General features: G+C 43.6%; 2 protein-coding genes across 3 annotated transcripts in view; one reads left to right on the plus strand and one right to left on the minus strand.

Annotated features, from left to right (window-relative positions):
• ctnnal1 (catenin (cadherin-associated protein), alpha-like 1) overlaps nucleotides 1-20274 on the plus strand; it is a 59025-nt gene extending 38751 nt beyond the window's left edge. The window contains exons 4-19 of one of the 2 annotated variants that reach the window (XM_030412471.1): nucleotides 284-403; nucleotides 1893-1982; nucleotides 2209-2379; nucleotides 3245-3445; nucleotides 4220-4306; nucleotides 4520-4678; nucleotides 5899-5991; nucleotides 8657-8807; nucleotides 9819-9856; nucleotides 9945-9998; nucleotides 10674-10828; nucleotides 11175-11223; nucleotides 11793-11849; nucleotides 13647-13766; nucleotides 18463-18546; nucleotides 18664-20274. In XM_030412471.1, the coding sequence (XP_030268331.1) occupies nucleotides 284-403; nucleotides 1893-1982; nucleotides 2209-2379; nucleotides 3245-3445; nucleotides 4220-4306; nucleotides 4520-4678; nucleotides 5899-5991; nucleotides 8657-8807; nucleotides 9819-9856; nucleotides 9945-9998; nucleotides 10674-10828; nucleotides 11175-11223; nucleotides 11793-11849; nucleotides 13647-13766; nucleotides 18463-18546; nucleotides 18664-18834 (1800 nt within the window). In that variant the 3' untranslated portion in view covers nucleotides 18835-20274. The remainder of the gene's footprint in view (nucleotides 1-283; nucleotides 404-1892; nucleotides 1983-2208; nucleotides 2380-3244; nucleotides 3446-4219; nucleotides 4307-4519; nucleotides 4679-5898; nucleotides 5992-8656; nucleotides 8808-9818; nucleotides 9857-9944; nucleotides 9999-10673; nucleotides 10829-11174; nucleotides 11224-11792; nucleotides 11850-13646; nucleotides 13767-18462; nucleotides 18547-18663) is intronic. The other variant, XM_030412472.1, reaches the window with a different exon arrangement.
• On the minus strand, nucleotides 20261-22347 carry abitram (actin binding transcription modulator). The gene is made up of 6 exons (XM_030412473.1): nucleotides 22157-22347; nucleotides 21955-22006; nucleotides 21354-21483; nucleotides 21185-21261; nucleotides 21017-21086; nucleotides 20261-20785 (listed from the first exon to the last, which is right to left on the minus strand). Exons 1-6 carry the CDS (start codon nucleotides 22236-22238, stop codon nucleotides 20648-20650), a joined length of 549 nt encoding a protein of 182 aa, XP_030268333.1. The 5' UTR covers nucleotides 22239-22347; the 3' UTR covers nucleotides 20261-20647.
• Nucleotides 22348-23292: the final 945 nt, after the last annotated feature.

Raw genomic sequence — 23292 nt, forward strand, 5'->3', positions numbered from 1 at the left:
TTAGCTAGCAGCAAAATTAGAAGCTACATAGACTACTATTAACTTAAGTGCAGGTTAGGAACTACTTAATCTGATGGTTTTATTTTAGGAAATCATTGATGCGATTGCATCACAGTGTGCCATTATTACACCAAAAGGGAGCGCTGGACTAACACAGAATTAGGATGTAAATACACTTTCATGTTTGATTCTGTTGTAAAAGATTGAAACAAATTAGATTATATCTTACAAGATCAGAAACAGTTTGTTCACTGTACCACCCTGATCTTTTCGCTCCTCTCAGGTCCTGGTTACCCTCGACCATCTGGAAAGAGTCAGCACCTTCCAGGAATTTGTGCAGATTTTCAGCCAGTTTGGCAATGAGATGGTGGAGTTTGCCCACCTCACCGGAGACAGGCAGAACGTGAGTAGCATGTGAAGAGACCAACTCTCTGCTTTTTCTATCTTAAGAGTCTCAAAATCACAAGCAAGTGTAAATGTCTCTCAATAAATTAAATGCAAATGTGGTTTAACTTGGCAACTAGAACATCTGCATGCATGCTGGATGCAGTGATGATTATGAACATGCACTAATTTGGCACCTCATTTCTGCAACACTGAGCACATTTTGTTTGTTCACGTAGATGTAATCTCCTATCAAGCCGTGACTTTGTAAACATGATATTCTGAATGTGCGAGCAGGTGGTGGAATTAGACTGAGAAACCTGCATTATTTACACTGCGAATGTGCAAGAAAGCTCAGCAACAATCAATATTTGATGCATCGAATATTTACTTCACAAAAAAGTAAAACAATGAAGCAATAAGACCACTTCGGGCTTCTTTCCTCTTTGCAAGAAATTTAATTATTTCTGTTTGTATCTATTCATTTTCTAATCCATAAAGGAAATGTACAGGCCGGTTATGACTCACAGTCCTCAAACACTGTTTACATCACGATCCGTTGTTGATGCAAAGTGACCCACGCCTTCAGACGCGTTCTCTCTGTGGTCTACCTCAGCGAATTTGCAAAACAAAACTTTCACTCAAAGCTTCAGAAAAACAGACCGACTTTCTGTTTCAACTTTGTTCTGTCAAGGACCGCTAATCCGTCTTTGATGCATACATTCAGCCTCTGCAGCTAAAGCGCTTTGCATGCAAAAGCTGATGTAAAGTGCAACGGCTGCGATATCTAGACAGGGAGAGCGGATCGACCATCCCTCTTTCTGAGTTTCCTCGGGGCTCGCGTCTTGACACACACATCATGTCTCTCTCCGACACTCCACATTGCAGCTTGCTCTCTCTCCTCATTTGCCACCGTGTTTTCTCTATCTTTTTCTTTGGTCGTGGTATTCACTCCCTCTTGCGCTCCCAGGCACACGCATGGATGTGCACACAGCCCTTTTAAAAATCCCCCATCTTCATCTATTGAAGCCAGGCGGGCACGGAGGCAAAAATAATGACGGATAATCACGTCGTCTTTGTAACCTATGGCAAAATGAGTTGAGAGTTGATTCAGCTGCCTTTTCCAAAGCTCGTATCTGGCTAATTCAAGCTCTCTATTTCTGTTTGGAAGCAGCAGGTTGCGCACACACTGCATCATTTGTCCTATTCTGGTAGCATCTCTTTTATTGGATGACAAATAACCTAGGAAGTTCCATGTGTGTGCAAACTTGGAGAGCAATTGGTGTCGCATTTGTGTGTCCCATCATGCCAGCATGAAAGAGATTTGCTGCATACGTTTGATGCTCGGCGTCCCTCGGACACCCAGAGAGTTTTTTAGAAGTTGCAACTGATGTAGAGCCATCCATTACCATCTGCTGTGTGTGTGTGTGTGTGTGTGTGTGTGTGTGTGTGTGTGTGTGTGTGTGTGTGTGTGTGTGTGTGTGTGTGTGTGTGCGTGCGTGCTGTAGGACTTGAAGGATGAGAAGAAAAAAGCACGGATGGCAGCAGCCAGAGCAGTGCTGGAGAAATGCACCATGATGCTCCTCACAGCCTCCAAGGTAGACAGCTGGCACACCAACACTGCACCTCTGAGCAAGGGGTTATGGATTATGTCCAGCTTAAAGATTTAAGGCCTTCTTGAGTTCATTTCAATTCAAGGTTTCTCAAATCAGTGGTAAAACTAAAAAGTCACAGAATTAATAATTGTGGGGGGAAACACATTTATAATAGTGATAGAAGAGTGGAGAAGGACGCAAACTTTGACATTTCACATTCCTTCCAAAGACTTGCCTGAGGCACCCCGACTGCGAGTCGGCACGGATCAACAAAGACGCCGTGTTCCACCGAATGCGCTGTGCCCTGGAGCAGGTCATCGAGATAGTCACTGAGGCACGGAGCTGCGGGGAGAACAAGGTCCTTCCTGCCAGCATCCACGACGGCATCAGGGACTTCAAGGTAGGTATTAGAAATCAGGCTTAGGGAAGGATATGATAAATATCTTGCTATGGGCTTAAGGTTAGTGATGCTTGCCTGACAGGTGTTGACCCGTGAAGTTATAATCCTCCTGTGGGTGAGGCATTCTGCTCAGTTTTAGCTGTTTGCCTGGCAGTAGCATCATTTATGTAAATAAGAAAGACCGAATCAAAAATCCTCAAATCTTATTCATCATCAGACAATCTACATTGAGGACCAGACTTGGCTTTTTTATAATTTGGTTCGTATACTTGTATGAATCACCGTTAAACCGATCATCACTGTGACTAATCATCTCTCTCCTCCTTGTGCACTGGCATATGAAAGAAAAAAAAATAAACAAACAAAAAAACATTCTGAAAGGGTCTTTTCCACCGAGAGAAAAGAAGAAGAATGTGTTTTAATGAATGGACCCGGAGATGCTCATTGCTTTTAATGAAAGGCTTCAAAGCTCTTCGCTGTAGAGTTCAACTGAAAGCTTATGTAAACCTGTCATCTCAGGACACATAGGCAGAGACCATTAGTTCTCTTAAAAACTGAAGAAAAAGAAGACAAGGGGATGAAACAGAAAAGCATTAGCTTTTATGTATATGCTTGAGATACTGTTTGCACAATTAATGGAGCACCTTTGATGGCCCAGCGTGACTCTAAATACCTTCAGTCCTTGTTAATTAATGAGGAAGTCAAGTGCATAGTCATTATGAGATAGTATATTGTGTTTTTTCACCTCAGAACATTACTGAATAAAACTTTCTGGAGTGCCCGCCTTCTTTTTTCTTTCTCAACAATCCTTCAGATGCTCCCTCAATGACTCCATATTCCCCACTCCTCCTCTTCTCTCCTGCAGTGCAGCGTGGAGTGCCTGCGGGAGAACCTGCACGCCCTGTCGCCCCAGAGCGTGGGCAGCCAGCTGGAGGCACTGGTGGAGCGGACAGAGGACTTCACTGATTCGGCCTACACCAGCCACGAGCAGCGGCAGGCCATCCTAGGCCTCTGCCAGCTGGCGCGTCAGGACACTCAGCAGCTGGTGCACGCCTGGGTTGAGGCGGTATGTTGGCACAAGCGGGCACGTTCGCACAGATGCACATATGCCTGCAGGAATATTCATAAAAAACATATGCTTCTGTATGAATAATAATGATAAGTACCTCATCGTAAGACACTTGTTAAAGAAAAATAAGATGCAGACAGTTATCCAAGCAAAGAGGAAGAGAGATCCCTGCTGCAAAGATAGGCTAAAATAAAAGTAATGGACACATGACGCCGCCATTCTTACTTTGCCTGCTCACTTTCTTTTCCCACGTCCCTCCTGGAACAACGGAGCACAATAATCTGATTCAGCCGAGAGAGAAACATCACCTATTAGAGGATCCTTGGTCTTCAGACGTGATGGACTCACAAGCCATTGTGTTACAGTCTTCTCACACTTGTTCAGTGTGCTTAGAGTACACAGAACAACAGGTCATCTGGAGAACTGAAAAGAACTCTGTAATATCTTGTAAATGTAAAGAATGTTAATGTGTAAATATACTTGAATGTTCTGCCCATTCCAATTTGTGTTCTTGATTCTTACTGTGGCAGGTAAAGAGCTTGTTTTTATTCCAACTGGATGTGTTAGAAAGCATGACATATAAATAAATAAATACATATGTTATTATTTTAGTGTTATTACACAAAATTGCATGTTGAAATGCCCAACTAGTAAAGCCCAAAGTTCATTTTTCCAGTCAAGTCTTTTACTGGAGTATTCGCATGCTTTTCCGGATATCATGTTGGCTCTCATGTTCCCTCCTCCTCTTCTCTTTTGTCTCGATTGGAGCAGCAGTCTGCCCATGCCAAAGAGGCCACAGAGGACATGGAGGTGGCCATCCTGAAGACGTGCCAGAGTGTCAACGACCTCAGACGTGAGGTGAGCAGTCATCCGTCTCTGCTCTGCCCGAGAGACATGGACACGACTGGGATGTCTCCTGCTGGACGTTCTGACTCAGTAGCTGGTTTTCTTTCCCGCATCAGATTACCTGTCCCCTCAACCATGTCCCACCTCTGCTCCTTCTTTTTCCTCAGTCTCCAGAGCTCCCTCCTCTTCCTTTACTGTGTAATTTAATCTTTATTCTTCCTGCAGCTCCATAAGGTGGCAGTGGGTCGCGCCTCAGACTTGCTCAAAGTTCACGGGGAGCAGTTGCCTCTGCAGGCTCTCAAAGCTGCCGGCGCAGAGGGGAACCTGGAGGCGGTAGCAGAGTACTCGGGCAAGCTCACTGAGCAGAAGGAGCAGCTGGTGGAGGTAGGGTCGGCTGAGAGAGACTGGGAGAGGCCACCAGTTAAAACCTGTACTGAAGTTAAGATGTTTGTCCCCAGTTTACCTTCTTAAGTGAACTAGCTGGCAGGTTACAAGCATTTGTTTAAGCAAGTGAGTGCATACAGGTTAAGATGAATGACAATGTCGAATACACCTCTCATCTTGAAATCAAAGTCAACATGGTGGTTTGTAATATAAACACTAAGCAGGAAAATACCATGCAGGCTTTGTCATGTCTTTGCTAATAGCCCTAACAAACATACCTTACTCTAGAATTTGAAAAGAGACATTGCGTAAGACTAAAGGTGCTGTTTTGGGAAACCAGTATGTTTTCTTAAGATTCATTTACAGAAAGTACACACACACACACACACACACACACACACACACACCTACACACACACCTACACACACACACACAAAATCGAAGTGCTTCCTGGACTCCTGGAGTTGAGTTTGTCAGAGGTGTGGATGGGGATAGTCTTCAAATTCAAAAGAAAACTCCAAGGCACTCTGTTTCTAAACAAGGTAAACATTAAAAGAAAGGTCCAGGGCATCCTCTTTTTAAAGGTACGATTGAAGATTTGGAAAACAAATTTAAATTGGAAGAGAAAAAGTCTTCACAGATTGATTTTAATGAATAAATAAATAAACAGAATGAACAATTTTATACTGCAGTACTTTGTCCATATTTGTAGGACGCTTCTGTGGAGCCAGCTTTCTAGCTTCAAACAGTGTTCTGTGGATTTTGTCATCTTCACCCTGGAATGGCATTTTTATTTAGTTATGGAACTAAAATACTGTATATGAATTAAATGTTCCTGAATCTGTGTTCTTACCTTAATGGTCATCATAATGAACTGAGCTTAGAACAAACTCTGATGTGTTTCGGTGCCAAGCCGTTGTCAGGGAGACTGCCTGGCGAAGTCCTTTAAACCTCATTTAAATGTTTTAAAAGACAGAACCTTAAAGCGACATCAGTGCTAAAAAGTTATTGTACAACACCTTAATAATAAATACGTTGTCCACTGTGATACAATTAGGTATGATCGCCTATGATTATGTTTGTATATACTACCTTGCAACAGATTGAACTCTTACTGATACAGTCAATTTGATCATTAATCCATTTCCTGCTGTATATCATTCAAACGTCAGAAGCATCTCCAGTCAATCATTTCTTCCTCCTGTGTCTTTGTCTTTAGACGTGCCGGCTGCTGTGCCACGTGTCGGGGTCAGAGCCTCTGGAGATTACCTGTATACATGCCGAGGAGACGTTTCATGTCATCGGTCCACAGGTAATTTTAACCCTCCAAACATTTCACATATGGATTTTAGTTTTTGTTTATTTTGACATTATACCTCATTGATTGATGTATAAATGGCAGCAAACAGGGTAGACAGGATAAGTGTAGAAGACAATTAGATTTAACTTTAATTAAAAACTGAGACCCTTTTTGTTCGATCCAACACTTATATCGCATATCAATAAAGTCAAACTGGGATTAAAGTAAAAAATGAATCCTATTCTACTGAGACACAGCAGGGAGGGGAAAAACAAGAGAAATTACCTCACATCTTGTCCGTCTCCCTCCTGCACCTGCCATCCATTCAAGACGGCTGGGAACATGCAGTCCACCTAGTCCCCCTATCCCACATCTAATTATGTTTGCTCTTGGAAACCGTCCATGCCAGTAATTATCCAGCAATGTAGAATGTTCCCGTCCTGCAGCGCTAATGTCAGGCCCCGCATGGCTCTGCAGTAATGACTCCGCTCCTAAGTTCAAAGGTCAGTCAATCAATAACATTGCAGTATGGGTCGACGCTGGTGATATGTCTCTGTGTGTTCCCAAAGTAATAGAGGGGTGGCCCAGAGGGTAATTGGCTATTAAATACTACACTGTAGGAGATGGGCGTGGGGTGTGTATGTGTGTGCGAACTTGCATGTGTTTTTGTGTGTAAGGGATTTTAAATGTATATGCAGTAGTCTTGTCTTATTTCCGCTGAGTCTTAATACTAGACTTGATTGCAGAAATGATAAATGACATGTGTTGTTGCTGATAAGCTTGAGCATAGCTACATACATGAGTCCGGCATCCGAGAAGATTGATGATGAAGCATTATAGGCCCAGGGCTTAACTCTTTTGACCATATAGATTTGAGCTTAATTAACACAGACTCTCTCTTAAAGTAAAAGTCTCTGAAAGTTGCCTTAAAGTAGTTTGATATACTTCACAAAAGCAGCCGGAGTCACTTTTTTACAAACACAATACGGGACAAACTGAAAAACCAAAACACACCACCAGGCACACAGGTTTTTCATCATGAAGTCTACATTTAAGCGAGTTAGTAATCATAACTATGTATACTACATATTTTACTCCAAGGGTGGAAAGTGCACTGAAATAATACTTAAGTAAAAGTACAAATAATTCTTCTCAAATGCCACTCAGAGCATTCGTTATTTATTTACCCGTTGGTGTTTTAGTTCATTATCAACAGCCACATTCGATCATGGCGTTTCTGTTTCTCTAAATCTTCAGTCTAAAATTCTCCCCACTCCCGCTCTGTTCTGCTCAGCGGTCGTGGTCACCTCTACGAACCAGCGCCTGCCACACAGTGTTGTTTTTGTCGTATGTCAGCGATTTCACTGGCTCATTTATGACTGGACAGCCTTATTGGCTACAAAAATGTTTAGATATCAATTAAAGTTGTACTCAGTACTCAAGTATGCTTATCACCATGTAACCTACATGGTTACTTTTAAAATCATAACTAAGTAGGAGTTAAATTACAGCCTCGAAAAAAATACTCAGATGTAACTAGTTACTTCCACCCTTTTTTACAAATGTTACTGGTGTAAAGAAGCTGCAACCTTCATGACTGATTTCATAATGAAGCTGTGTGTTGTACTATAATAAATTCTCTATATTTATAGTTGGAATAATCCACTGAATTATTTATGGACACAGGATTTCACAATAAAAGTTTCTTATGATTACTCCCAAGAGGTATTACTTCACTATAATTTACCATTAATTAGGGATCAACTTGTTTCTTTCATGGCCGATGCAAAAAAAACCTGAAAATAGTGATGTCAAAATTTAGAACAACCAGTGATGAAGTGTAAGCAACTCCAATTTACTCATGTACTGTACTTAAGTGCAACTTTGAGGTCCTTTACTTGAGTATTTCCATTTTCTGTTACTTTATACTTCAACTACTCCATGTTATTTTATAACTAGATACCAGTTAATTTGCTGATTCAGATTATTCAGTGTTGATAGGCTGTCACATGTGACGTGTGACCAGTCAGATAGTGTTGTGGGCGGGACTTAGAGTGAGACCGCAGTGTGGCGACTACAGACCGAGAGAGGTGGCTGCATCAGAACCAAAGTGGAGCGACAACACAGATACCGATGATTGAAAAAAAAGCTGAATATCAGCGCTGATAATCGCTCTATCCCTACTATTAATATTATTGTTTATGCAGAACCTTTAAGTTGCTTATTCATGCAGCCTGCCTGAGGGTATTTTATTTCTTACCTGCCTTTATTTAATGGGGGACAGCTCTGAGTGTAATACTAACGGGTCTACTGATCGCAGCAGTAGAGTCGAGGCTCTGCTGTTCACCCATAGGAAGTGAAGTGGTCTCCAGGAGAGCCATATTCCAGAGAGAAGGGGGAATGCAACCCGTTACAAAAACAGGCTTACAGATATGTTAACAAAAACTAAACTCAGCCTTAGTCAGCCTAGTTTCTATGTTAAAGTACAGTTTAAAAGGAGCAAACAGCAAGTCCCAGCCTTGAGCGTTTGGTTTACTTTTAGATCAATTGCAGAACCTGATTAACCTGAAAATGTGAGAAGAATTGCACATTTTGTCTGCTTGGCTATGGACCAACTTTATTTGATTTTTTTTTATATTAGATTTTTCATGTCTCAATTCTTCACACTAATCCTCAGATCATCTCGGCAGCCCAAACGCTTGCCCTCCACCCGTCCAGTAAAATCGCCAAGGAGAACCTGGAGGTGTTCTGCGAGGCCTGGGAGTCCCAGCTCTGCGACATGGCCCTGCTGCTGAGAGAGATCAATGACGTCTTTGAAGGCAGGCGAGGTGTGATTCACTTCACTTAACGGATACTCGTGCGCATTTGGGTCAGCATGAGTGTTAGGAACGGGAAGTCAGTAAAAAAAGAGAGGAGTTAATACGGACTAAATGTTGCCAGTGGTGCTTTTGCTTGAAAAAAAAATCAAACTGCCATGAACACTTCAATAACCTAAATGAAAATTAAAGTTCCAGGAAACGAAGCAGCAGGAGCAGATATTCTATGAATGAATCACACTGGACTGTGGAAAGTATTTTGAAAAAAGAACAACGTCAATGCCATTCAGCACCCCTTCAGTCCTCCTCTGTACTCCCCCTCTATGAATCATTGTACCAGTTACCTGAAGATTCCAAATCATGGGCACAAATCAGCTGTTTGTGTCTGAGTCAATGTCAGTGAGGATACAAAGGTCATATAGATACTCTGTGTGTATGTTTGAATCTACTGTATATTTGTGAACATACAGACAAATGTATGTTTGAAATGTTGGATGTAAGTGTAGTCGACCCCATGCGTTCACACACTGTAAATCTGAGGAATCTCAAAGACAGGGGAAAGACGTTTCTGGCAGATTTCCAAGACGTGGGGCTGCCCTCGAGAATCTGACATAAAACGCAGTAAATATTTTGAAGTGCAGCTTGGTGGGTGAAAAGATCACATCCATCACACATTTATATCCGCGTGAAGCCAAAGCGCTGTGTTAAAAGGTAGAAATACTGACACTGGAGAGATTTTGCTTTTATCATTTTCACCTAATCCTCCCTGTAGTCGACTGAAACGAACTGTGCTTGTTTGTGTTTATGATGGAGGATAAAAACTGTGTCAAGGGTGGACTGTGATAAAAGCAAAAACACATTTTATTACCATATCACTGAATAACCATAATTGCCCCTCTGATTGTTCGAAAAAAGTGTGTGTAGCCACACACAAACATTAACAGGGAAAACACACATTGTTTTCTGCTATTTTACTTTTTTACTTCTGACCTTCAGATACTCACAGTAACTCTCTTCTCCTAGGAGACAAAAGACCATATTTGTCACTTCCCAGACCTGGGGTGAGTGTCGCACCACACGTCCTCATGAATATTCCAGCGATCCAATGGTTTGTAATCCTCTGATTAATGCCACCCTCTTTTCCCACAGAAACACTCACTCACCAACTTGAAGACTGCCAAGGCTGTCAAGTTGGATGCAGAGGTAGCGTACGGCAGCAGTGCTCTGGCTTTCAGCACAATACATCACGTCACATCTCGCACCCCGATCTGACAGCAGTATATTCATCTCTAGGAAACTTTGTGTCACTCACGTGCGGGATTGATGGCATTCGTATGGTAATGGCCTGCAATTCTGCTGGCCGGCAGTTTGTCACCCGCTGTACTGCCACCACAGAAGGCAGGATTATGCTGATTATAGAACTTCTCAGTGTGTTAACACATGGAAATAACCCTGTTTGCGCATATATATACACACACACACACACACACACACACACACACACACACACACACACACACACACACACACACACACACACACACACGTTTCTAAGATTACATCCATTATATTTTATGTTTCCTCCCATAAAGAATTACTTTGTGTGTGTTCAGGGAGGAAAAGGCAAACCTTAGATGCATTGCAATTCTGTCTTGAAAAAGGATTGCTCCATGCAGAAATGTCATTAATTGGACATTTTAAAACCCAGTTCTCAACATTATGATCACCTGTTCCAATGACTGGGCTGTATGTTCCTTATGGATGGCGAAACCTAGTTGATCGAGAACGTGTGTCATGTGTACGTTCTGAGCTAGGCCACTTGCTCAGTTTGGGGGAGGATGGCTTGTTTCAACCCCTAATGTGTGTCCCTTTCTCCAGGAGCAGACAAGCATGGCCAAGCTGGGCCTGGAGCTCCGTCTGCTGTCATCAGACGTGGACACAGAGGTGGAGAAATGGGAGGAGCAGGAGCACGACATCGTCCGACAGAGCCAGAGCCTGGCCAGCATGGCCTACAACATGCACCTGTTCACCAGGTAACCCGACAGCACCACAGGGGCACACGCACACGTGCTCCTGTTTTGTATCTGCAGGCTGCTGATCTGCTACATTCATTTGAGAGCTCAACATTGTAAAGCCTCTTAAGCACCCACATGAATCTCTTTAGAGGCTTAGTGTTAATGAGAGCCCCCAGCTATCGATATGCGCCAGGCATAGTTTGAGGCTCTGGCAAAGTTGACATGACTATGACTCATTCTGACAATAAAATCGTTGCAGTTCATCTAGTGTTCGTTGATTGCTGTAGATGTATTTTGTCCCCATCCATCTTTCTCATCCCCATTTCCCTTCCTCGTTTTCTGTTTCCCCCTATTGATTCTCCAGAGGGGAGGGGCTGCTGAAAACAACACTAGATCTGTTTCATCAAGCTGAGGTATGTGCATCCATATTTGCTAATCTCTCTCCCCCTTCTGTTGTGTTTTCCTCCAGTTTTAACTGAAGTTGCAAATTAATGCATCTGTTTTTTCCTTCAGACTATTGGGATGGACAGATCAATAGCTTACAATAGTAAATGCCAGCATCCCTTCATTCACTTTCCTCTTGCAGATTTGATAGGGCGTGACTAGGACTTATTATGATCGAAATGTGCTGCCACATTGGACACATGAAGTTATATCAAACAAGGCTGTACGGAGGAGTGTATCCTATTGAATTGGAATCATTGTCCATAATGTGCAGTAATTTGTAGAATTGGAGCACAAAATGTCGGCCAGGATTTATTCCATTTGGGTCGAGCAGTGGTGATAAGAGAGAAAAAGGAACGATAAGGGGAAAGAGACAGGAAGGCATGCTGATAAAAAGAGCAAAGAAAAAGTGAAATGTCATCATATTTACTGACTGTACTTTCTTTGGCTTTGAAATGGAGGAAGTTAAAACATTTATAGTTCGCTTGTATTGTGTACATTTTTTTGGTTTTTGACTTTTCTGTCTGATTCTGTTCAGGTTCTCTCTGAAGAGGGGCTCCAGCTGTGCTCATCTCTCCACACTTTTTCAACTCAGGTGTGTACTAATAAATACATTCTCTGTCTTACACACACACACGAAAATGAACTAAATTGATCAACGGAGTATAAAGCAGGACATATTGTGATGCAGAGATATCTACTGAAGTTGGCATGCTAACCAGCTAGCCCTGGCCCGTCCTATCCCATGATACTACCCCAGACTCCCGGTCCTGACACTGCACAGCTAACTAGCTAGCAGCAGGTAAAGTTAGCAGCAGTTAGGGGTTAGTCTTGTGATGTTAGTGTAGAGTAAGAATACAAGACGTAGTGCCATTTCCAAATATTTTTGCACATTAAGCATGCATTAAGAAGACTTTTTGTTCAACCTCAAATTCCCAAATAACTGGACTGCTGACAAAAATCAAACATAATTTGCTAATCCCTTTCAGTGCCTTGTTAGCTCACCTCGTATCTACCACAGTGGTCTGGTTTCCACAGACAAACAGGTTTACTGGTAACAAGTGGCATCATAATTGGTATGAAGGAGAGAAAAAGGCTCACAAGCTAGGATTGGGCAAGGTTCAACACTGTGCTACACAACCATACACAGGATATTTGTACTTGAGCTCAGGGTTCATTTGATTAATCAGGATTTTATAAGTAGCAATGCAATGAGTACATAAGAATATGTATCAATAAATCCATGAAGCTGAAGAAATCAGCACATAAGTGAAATGAAGCCAACGAGGAAAGAAAACAGTTTATTTTCTTTTGCACAGGGTGAGCTACTAACCCATCTGTATGCAGACACACACATACACAAACTGGCACCTGTGCCCCCACGTCACACACACACACACACACACACACACACACACACACACACACACACACACACACACACACACACACACACACACACACACACACACACACATTCTGGCATGCCATGGTGCCAAGTCTGCCTTATAAATCACACAGCGAGAGCAGGAAATTAAGGCTGTCACATACTCCCACCTTCTTCCTCTCCTCTCTGAGTTGAGAGCTGACAAACAAATGTAGCCTCGGTGCCTTCCTTTCCTCTTGCCCTCCAACAACTTCTTCCCAGGGTCCTCCAAGTTTAATTAAACAGCTTGTCTTGACAGCCATTAACGACTGCCATTTGTCACTGCTGTATCTGCAGGTGTGTATGTTCGTGTTCATGTTCGTGCACGTGCGTGGAGGGGCTGACGGTTGGGGGAGTCGACTAGCGACCGCCTATTCATAATGAGGAGGCCTGGCTCTTCAACTTGCCTCACGCTTTCTGATTAATTACATCAAACAAACTGGTGCTAATGGAGTCCCTCTGTCTCTCCTTTCACTCCCATAGTTCTTTGGCACCAAACACACTCATGGCACATCTGCGCTGCCCCTCATTGAAATTATGAGGCTATTTATGCAAATTAATTTGAGCATTTTTAGGTGAGGTTTAAGAGGTTTTGTGTACTTCTGTAATTCATGTAGAGCTGCCCTGAATATAAGAGCTTGTGTTTTTAGGTCATTGGTGGCATGTTACTGAAGAAGATTGATGGCCCCCGTGACTTAGATCTAGGGATTAACTCAGCTGGATAACAGACTTAAGCAGCAGATCATGACCTAGCTGTTGCTGATGGATTATATCAAACATCACAAAAAGGGAAAAGGAGGATGAAATAAATTCTGGTTTAGTGTTGAGCGTAGATCATTTATCCAAACCCTGTAAATCTATCAGTGTCTGTGCGTGTTAACCCAGCCTCCCCTGGATAACACCATGATAAAACACCTCTGCCGTCCTGACAGACATCTCTTCTCTCTGTCTTTCCCTCTGTTCCAGCTGGTTGATGAGGAAAAGACTTTGGTGGTGACAGAGATGGAGAAACTGGTGGCATTGTGCCAACAGCTGCAAATGGGGGCCAAATCTCCTGTACAGGGCAAGACTGCCACCTTCCAGAAGGTACGCTAGTATGTTCCCTTTTTGTTTGTTTGCGTGTGTACACAAAAAATGAATGCATTTTTGCCTTAAGTCTGTTTTCTATGGTGAAAGTAGTAACAGAGACAACATGACACAGAAGACAGCAGACTTTCTTTAGTTTCTTTTCTCCATAATTAGCCTTGACAGCATCAAATCCACAAAGAAGCTGAGCCCACGATAGAGCATGACTAACAATGTTACTTCATCACTGGCTACAGCATTATCTGTGAGTGATCTGAGAGCAACACCATTATCGAACTCACGTTAGATTAATGAATGTCCCTGTGGAATTAATGAGCATCTTGGGCGGAGATGAGCTGCCTTAGGTCACCTTGTACTAAAAGGCGAAGGTTGGAATCAAAAGGACGGGATGAAGAATAGCGTGTCCTCTGCTGATTAATGAACATATCTTTGATATGTAATGGCCCTCATTTCTCTGCCTCTCCATCCTAATGTTCACTTTATCATTCATCACAAACAGAGAGTGTGTCCGTCAGGAGTTGGTGCAGCCAAGCACTGGTCAGGAATTGAAGCTTATCTGGCGAAGTTTCAGGAGTAGGACCGTAACTCAACAGCGCCAACTTCCGATATTCCTATAAATAACCACCTGACCCTCTCCTCTTCTTCGCTCTGATATTCTGCGGCTCTTGTATTCTGCCAGAAACGAGATCTCGCGACATCGCCTCGAGCACATACAAACTTTTGTACGAGCAACATCAGCCTCTACTCACCTCATCATGGACTTTGTATCACTATCCCCATCGGACGATGATCTTTTCAGACGAGATCAGGATCACCATTCATCAGAAGCCGACAACTTTCCCGTACCCGAGACCCCGATTCCAGTGGCCCAAAAGCCGTCTAGGAAGTGAGCGAGTTCGAAGAGCAACTATGCTCATCCATGGTTTGCATCCCGCCTGGTTCATCTCTCCTCAACATCTAAGATTACCATAGTTCGCCCGACGACACCTTCGTGTCTCCCAGCCCACCTCCTTCCACAGCAAAGAGAGGACGAGGAAATTCCAGAACAGAAAGTTGCTGTCGCTGCAGTTCGCCGACTCCTTCGCCCCAGAGAGGCGAAGCCTCCCGCCTTCGTTCCGACAACACCGGCAGAACAACTCGCTGGTTGCAGTGTCACCACGCTCCGGTGAGATCCCCTGACCGGCCTTCATTTAAAAAAATAACCGATTGGACAGTAGCAACTCTCCAGAAAACTTAAAAAGACAAAGGAATTCTGTTTCACCGAATGGAAATGAAGCCAAACTTTTCTCCACACACACATGTTGGCTTGTTCCGTCAACACCAGCGCTCTTCCGGGTGACGTCATCACGCACGAGCAGTACAATTAAATACTACAGCGCAAAGACAACAGAAAGCTCAAAGACAACAGAAAGAGCAGCAGCAAAAGGAGAGACAGAGATCCTTAGCCAGTCCACTCCACGCCCAGATGGATTTCAGGACCCTCCAACTCCAATCAGGATTTTCATCATCGGCGCAAGCAGCCTACAACATCAAGGGCAAACGTCATGGCGCCCACTGCCATCCAGTTCCAGCCATCACAATAGCCAATCTTTGCAGGGGCTCGTGGCACCGGGATGCCAGCGCCCTTTACTTCCTGTTTCCAGCAACCACAGCAGCTCGCTTTATCCGGAACTCCTGGCACCAGAATGCCAGCGCCCTCTGCTGCCCGTTTCCAGCAACCACAGCAGCTTGCTTCAACCGGGGCCCCTGGCACCGAGTTGCAAGCGCCCTACGCCGTGATGCAGGGATCTTCCATCTCTCAGCTCCATCAGTCCCAGCAGCCATGCCAGCTGGGGTCGTCGGCACCGGGATGCCAGCACCCGTTCTTCCCCCTCGGCAGGCAACCACTAATTTAATTCTATCCACAGCTAACCACACTGAGCTGCACCAAAACCGAACAAGAGCTTCAGCCTTCTCCCGCCTATCATCGGCAGCTCCACCAGCACCCATACCTCCAAAACAGGCGTCATGTGCCCCCTCTGTTATCCTTCCTGTAACCAACGGCGTAGATAAGAAAGGCAGGCTCGTCATGCACCAAGGACGTTGGTGCATCCGGTACTGTTGAAGTTGTTGCAAATCGAACATGTCCCAGTGCCACTTCCTCCACGTCTGCTCCTTCTGCGGCGGGGGCCACCCTGCCCTGCATGCCCGCACAACCTACCTCGCTGAAGCTAGTTTCGTATAAAGGACTTGAAGGTTTTCACCTCCATCTTTCGAAATCAAAAATCTTCAGTCGGCCATAACCGAGCCGGAGTCAGTCGACCGCCCGCTCGCTAAGAAAGTTAAAGGTTTCGTGATCCGACCGTTCGCGCGTTCTACGTTTCCCAACTTCCGCATCAGCCCCCTCGGTATCGCAACCAGGAAATACTCCGGAAAGAAGCTCATCATCATCGATCTTTCAGCACCCCACAGCAGTGTCATCCCCAAGCAATAGCTTGATCCCGAGTGAGGACTTCTCCCTTCACTACGCCACCATCAACCATGCCATTGCCCTTATCAAACTCGCCAGGAAAGGGTCGTGGCTCTCAAAAAACAGACATCACCAGTGCTTTCAAAGTCCTCCCAATTCCCCCCCCCCCCCCCCCGACTTCTGCTGTTTCTTCAGAGTCCGCTGGATATTACTTCGCCGTGAGGCTCACATTTGGTTGCAAAGCAGCCTAAACTCTTCGACACCCTATCTGAAGCCGTCTGCTGGATCCTGTCAACAACCATGGGATATAATTCCTCGTCCATCGCTTGGACGATTTCTCATAATTTCCCCCCTCATCGCCACCCGCTTCCAGCCTGGTTACCCTGACGTCAGTCTTCTCCGACCTCGAGGTTCAATTGTCCGCAGAGAAAACGGAGGGCCCCTCCATATTCCTCGAGTTTCTTGGAATCACTCTTGACACAAACAAGTTTCAGGGTTCTGCCTTTTGATCTCCAATTTCCTCTGCGCACGTGCTGCACCAAACATCAACCTCTGGGCCACCTCAACTTAGCCTTACGCATCATCCCCCAAGGGCGAGCCTTTATCTCTTACCTACCATCGATCGCTTCTTCCGTCCCATCACTCTTGACTTCCATCTCCCTGGATAGCTCGAGGCGTGCCAAAATCCATCCGTGACTCAACCTTTTCACCAATTGGAAACGGAATCACTTTTCTTTTTACGACGACCAACCAATTCACCCGCATGACATCTATATGTTCATCGATGCTTCTTCTGCCAATTTTGGGGTTTCTACAATGGAATATGGTTTGCACCAGAATGGCCCCCTGGAGCTCGCAAATGAAAGGCAGAAGTTCAGAAGCTTGGCACCTCACGCAGATACCTTCCTGACGCCGGTCCCTCCATATTCAGCACTGACATTTAACTCGTAAATCCTGCGCGTAAGGACGGGACATGGACGTGTACCAGAGAGTATCAGTGAACTGCAAATATGGGGGCGTGGATGATGCTGAGATGAGGGGACTGACTGGAGGCTGTACGTAAAGTACGTTGCATTCTCTGTCAGAAAGACAACGAATTTGTCTTAAAATAAGAGCTTTACATTGCACCCCATTGGAGTTTAGGACTGGGTTCTTGGCGGGGGGGCTTTCAATTTGAAAGTAGCGACCGTTAGTAGCTTGCCGTTACAACAAATAGCGGACAACAAAGACAGCTACAGAGACCGAGGAGACGCTAGCATCTCCAGGATCTCAGCAGCTGTCCAGTTGCTCATCTTAATGTCCGCAGATGAAGTGATGGACTGACTGCTGTGATCAGCTGTTTCCTGGTTTTAAAACTCCCCGGCTGTGGGTCACAGTGCAGATCATCGACCCCTCCGCCCATCTCACACAATTTCCGGCACAAAGACGTCTCGGATTTAGATCGCAATGGAGTTGGAAAAAAAGTTTACCCTCCGAGGCGACAAATTAGCGGACAAGAACAGACCCCCAGTTTACCGCCCTCTGCCTAAATCCGCGGACCTGGCCGCGAACAGGACGGCCAAATTGGCGGCTTGCTGCCCTGTCTAAAAATGGCTATTAACTATGCAAACAAGGGCAGCCATGCACTGCAGGCACACTGTCAAACAGAAGTGCACAAGAAAAAGTTGCAGGTCATGGCATTAACACAGTGTAGCCAGCACCTTTCTTCCAAGCAGAGAGACAGCAACGTTTTCAAAACCCATATTCATCTTGTCAAAACTCTTTAAGGGCTTGCTTTTTTCATTCTGCAGCAGATTGCGCTATTGCACCAAGTTGTGCTGTTGCATTTCATGAGAGAAGTTGTCAGTCTCATTTCTTATATAGCATAATGTGACCATGGATAGACACTTCACCCCCATTCCCACCCCTACCCCTCAGCCTCCCATAATGGCATCCCAGAACACTTCATGCGACTCATGGTCCGCTGGTCCTCCCAAAAGTATCACCGCTACATCCGTTCAGATCTCAAAGATCTCAGATACGCACAATCTCAAATGATTGGAGGTTTTTGGGGGTCCGTCGCTGCCCGGATTCTCTACAGAGCTTCCGCACAACGCACTCGAAGAACCAACGTTTTGTTCCTAATAAATCGTTTAAACGCATCTTGTTGACGGTGTGGTCCATGCTAGTGAAATGATACATTTCAGCTGTGGTATGCTGCTTCATGTTTTTTGATTCATGTTTCCTCCCCTATTTCTTTGTCTCCAGGTGGACTCATCCATTCAGACAACCAGAGGTATCTTGGCTGCGGTCCTCTCCCTCCTACCGCTCTGTAATAAACTCAACAGAAAGGTGAGAGCCACAGATTTGGGCTACATAGAAATACCAAACTAAAAAGATGGCAGGCTCTTGATTGTAAAATTTTGTTTCCTTCTTTTCATTTCCTCTCCATGCTGTGTCCATATGCAGTACAAGTCAGAGAGGAGCAGCCTGGGTTCCCCGCAGGACTGGAGAGAGAGGCAGGATGCATCCACACCTGTCAAAGAGGAGGGAGCTCTCAACATCAAGAACAGCAACGGCTTCGGCGTCAAATCCTTGGAGCAGCACATGACCAGCCTAAACCTCTTGGAGAGCAAATAATCCAAGAAATAGTCACCTCCCTTCGTCCGCTATTCTCCCACGGAGCAGCACATAGCCAACCTCACATTTTCCTGGAGGGTGATAATCCAGGGAATACTTCACAGCCCTCATCCTCATGCCCCCACCAGAGAGTGGGTTCGAGCCGTGGGGTGAAGATGGCTGCCTGGGTCAGTCAGAGTTTGTATTTGCTTTCTGGATGACGAATTGTAGGTGAAGTTTACAGAGGGAATAAAGCAGATCCATGCTCTCTGTGCCCCAGGGCAGCTTGTTACCTGTAGCACCAGTTTCACCCCAGTCCACAAGATGGAGACAATCAGCCAACACGATGACTTAGCCATTTGCAGTGAGCCTCTTTTAAAGAGCAAGAGGGGCCTGACACAAACCTGATTTTAGAGTCACTTTTATCACTTCTCTTGATATTGAGGTTGATAAACAGATCTGAAATCAGGAAAGTAACTCCTCTTGATGCTCAGCTCAGCCATACATCTGTCTTCACTATGTGCCTCTGTGTAAGAAGCCTATTCGCTTTGTGGTGTACTGTAAACGTGCTGCACATGTTAGCCAATGAAAAAAAACAACCAGTGAAATGGCTGAAAAACCCGTCATGCATGACGCCATCATCACCAGACCTTTGTGTTTGTTTATGGTCGGTGTGTCATAGGTCTGTAATATTAGCCATAGTGGTACACTCTGTCCTCGACCACGCTACATGATTAATGTCCAATTTCCATGCAGTTTTCTATGGAATGTTCCCCATGTGCCATGTTAGTAACAAAATGCAAAAATCACAATTTAATGCCAAATATGATTGTCCTCATGAAGAGGCTGCTACCTTCAGCTTGCTACTCATATGAAATATAAAGCTCTTAGTCCTCTGGTGTACATTTCTGGAGATGATTATTATGATTATGATTATTATGGCCTGGTTTCTCCAAAAAGTCAGATGATAAAGATGATGGTTTTGGGATGTCAGGACCTTACTTTGTAATGTCCTGAGTATTATTAAATCATATTCTATACCGTTTCTCTTTCCTCACCATAGAAATGATTCTGAACTGGCAGCTGTGTCAAATGGAGCCTTGAAGTGTACTTGTTATGAAGACTATCATTGTGAAGCTGCCTATTCGGCCAGTATGTATTAAATGGTATATGGTTTGTATTATATGGTACTTGAAGCATAGATATATACAGTATAAATATATACAGTGACTATCCTAAGGTAAAGACGTTGGTACTAAGTGAGGGTGTGGACTGAAATGAATAACAAAATTAAGCTTTAGAGATGCTTTGTACAGTGAGAGCAGCTAAGGATGCTGGGTATTGTAGTGGCACTACAGATGTGAAGAAATCATAGATCTAGTTTTGGACCATCTATTCTTTTGACAATTGAAAGGTAAATAAAAGTGACACGTTAAAAAAAAATAAATATTTTTTCTTAAACCACTGTTTGTGTTTATTGACATTCTAGAAAAATAATTCAAACTGAATATTAGTTCAGGGTATTTAACAGACTTCAAGTAATTTATTATTCCATTTCCTCATTTTCCCAAAGTGGACAAACCAAAACAATAAATTACAGACTTGAATGCTTCCTGAAACCTTCCTCATTTTCTGAAACATGAAAAACAACATCTAATAGTTTAGAGGCACAGTGCAGTCCCTGCATTATATGCAATAGTCCCTTATAAGTGACCAGAAGGTGAATGTCACTCACCAGGAGAATTTACTCAGTCTATATCCAACCTGCTGGAAGAAGAATGAAGGGAAGCTCCCCCAGAACAGTCTTGACTTAAGACAAGAACATCGAGCTCCGTCATGTGGGTTGTGATTGGTCAACTGTACGTTTGGCGACAATGCTCTCGAACTCCTCCCTGCTCAGAAGATTCTCCGTTATGCTCTTGCTCTCCTCAAACTTTGGCAGGATGACAGCAATATATCCCTCAGTTGATGGCTGTTCAGATTGATGGAGCACAATTATAACATTTCAAGCATTTCTTTTGATAAGATTAGATGACTTTACTGAAATGATTATGGTGGAGAAACTGACAAAAATCATAATAAAAGTGAATTTTAATCAAATGTAAGAACAGGCAAACATAAATAATCAATAATCAATATTAACAGGTGGACAAACATATACATGGTATTCAGATGTACACAAAGTGTAAAAGTATACGTTTACCTTTTCCAACAAGAGATTTGGTGTTTCTAAAATATTCTCATTGACCTCAAGAAGACGGCCCCGGATGCAGCTAAAAAAAAAAAAAAAAACACATCAAAAAACCACGTGACTGATCATGACAGCAAAATATAATTGTGGAATGTATGTAGAAAAACAAGCTTGTCTCACCTGTAGATTGTGTATTCCGTTTCATCAGTGCATGTTATCCGACAAAGGGGTGCAAAATCAGTAAGGAACTGACCACCCTGTGACAGGAAAAGTGATTGGGACACATTGATGCATGATCGATAAGTGAAGATACACACTGCACACATCTTCATGAATTATTAGAGTTTACCCGCTTGGACTTGCCGGACACTTTATTGTTCAGTCGACTGCAGCCATTACTGATCTGGTAGTTGATGCTTTTGATTATCCGCCCGTCCTGAAGGATGGGGTGAGTGTGTGCCAACGTGATAACACATATCCTGCAGGGAACCAACACAGATTTAAAAGTTAATATCAGCGTGTAAATCCCTTATGATCAGTGTGGGTTCAATCAAGTAGATATTTACAAATCTGTGAGGTAGATTCAAACTTCACATTGTAATAAGGAGTTCTAGATCGCACAAAAGGGCTCTGGAAGTAAAACATCCACAAAAATAAAAACCCTTCCAAATGTGTCCTGTGAGGATATCAGCTTTGTTCAGCAGCACTCTATCTGGGTTTGTTGTGTCAATGGTTTGCATCTCGTACTAATGGAATTGTTTCTCATTTTTTAGCTCACATTATTTCAGTAATCTCCTTCAATATGATGCCAAAAAAACAAAAACACAAAGCCTCAAAATCACACCGATCAACACATGAAGAAGCCTGTACAACGAATGAACATGCAGTGAGTTTTGTAATTACCACCACCTGGTGTTGATTTCACTGTTTGCCCATCACTCCTCTGTTACCTGTTTGAATGCTGCAGGATGCAGTGGTCCTCACACGTTTTGCCCTTCAAATCTAAACAAAACAAAAATCTTTTACGCATTCGTCATATTGACTTGAACGTGTTATCAAAATATTCAACGCTCTCTGCCTTCTGAAGGTTTCAAGTCGAGCTAGCTGAATTAGCCACCGCGCGGCCAACATTTCAGAAATAATTGTTTTTACCTGCTCTGTACCATCGTGTGTAATATCGGTCCACAACTGAAGGCGCATTTGCTTCTGTGTCTTTCTGCTCCACGCAGTCCATCAAAAGTATTCACGACACAGGTTGTGAGAAAAATTTCACAGACAGCAATGCCTACGCTTGTTCACTTGGTTACTTTGCCAGACGGACAGAATATGATGTGACACCGGGCGGTCCGTCCGCGAAACGAATCTGAACGTTTAAGAGCGAAAGGGTTCCGGAGATTGTTTTTTTTTGTTGGGGAATGAATCACACAAGGTAAATCTTACTAGAGTAGGGCAAGACTTAGCAATTTAACAAGAAAATGGCAACATAAACAGACTGGAGAAGAACCAGACATCTGTCGATCAAAAATCGACTTATCAGCTAACTACACTTACACTTGATTATTAACACAATCCCCGTTTGTAGTTCAGTTCATCTGCACTGATGACATCTCAAGGCTCTACTGATCTCCAAAATAAAAACTTACTTCCCTTTGTCCTGGACTGGTAATTACATTTATTCCAACTGAGAATGTCAGGGATGTAAACATTTCCAAATCATCTGTTTTCCAGCTGTTAAAAACCATAGTGAAGTTTAGTGGTAATAGATATTACTTAAATCTCAATCATTAATCCCAGGGTTAAATGAATCCCCCAACACTGTATTAGGACTCCAGGCCCTCAGCGGCCCTTAAACCCCATTTGTTGTGTGTTACTTGATTGGACACTTGATGAATTTCCAATTTCTGAACAGTAACTACAGTATAAATGTATGATATTATATAGCAATATAACATCAAATAGTAAGTCCTAATATTTGTCTTGTATCTGTTTTTAGGGGCCCTGTGCCAAAAATCATGTTAACACATTTTTGTGTTGGAAAATATAACAACCTTGGGCAGTAATGGCCGAAAGCAAAGGGTTTTGCACTGAGCATCTCTTAGGCCCTGTAGCAGGGTCATGCTCATGCTGCTGTTGTGCTGCCACCTGGGACACATGATGAGCGACATTGTTCACACTGCCCACTAGATGTCAGACTACGGCTAACAAATGAAGTATACATTACTTAGTAGTTAATGTGATTTAACTCTGCACATGCAAACTCCTCAGATAACATCAATGTTTGTTCACAT

The sequence above is a fragment of the Sparus aurata genome, chromosome 3, assembly GCF_900880675.1.
Source record: "Sparus aurata chromosome 3, fSpaAur1.1, whole genome shotgun sequence".
NCBI lineage: Eukaryota > Metazoa > Chordata > Actinopteri > Spariformes > Sparidae > Sparus > Sparus aurata.

Bases quoted from the DNA above. Each gene is read 5' to 3' on its own strand.
- abitram (XM_030412473.1), bottom strand. From the start codon at position 22,238: ATGGACTGCGTGGAGCAGAAAGACACAGAAGCAAATGCGCCTTCAGTT. The intron at 21,087-21,184 runs GTGAGACAAGCT...TTTTTTTTTTAG, and splicing joins ACGGAATACACAATCTACAG to CTGCATCCGGGGCCGTCTTC. The intron at 20,786-21,016 runs GTAAACGTATAC...CAATCTGAACAG, and splicing joins CAAATCTCTTGTTGGAAAAG to CCATCAACTGAGGGATATAT.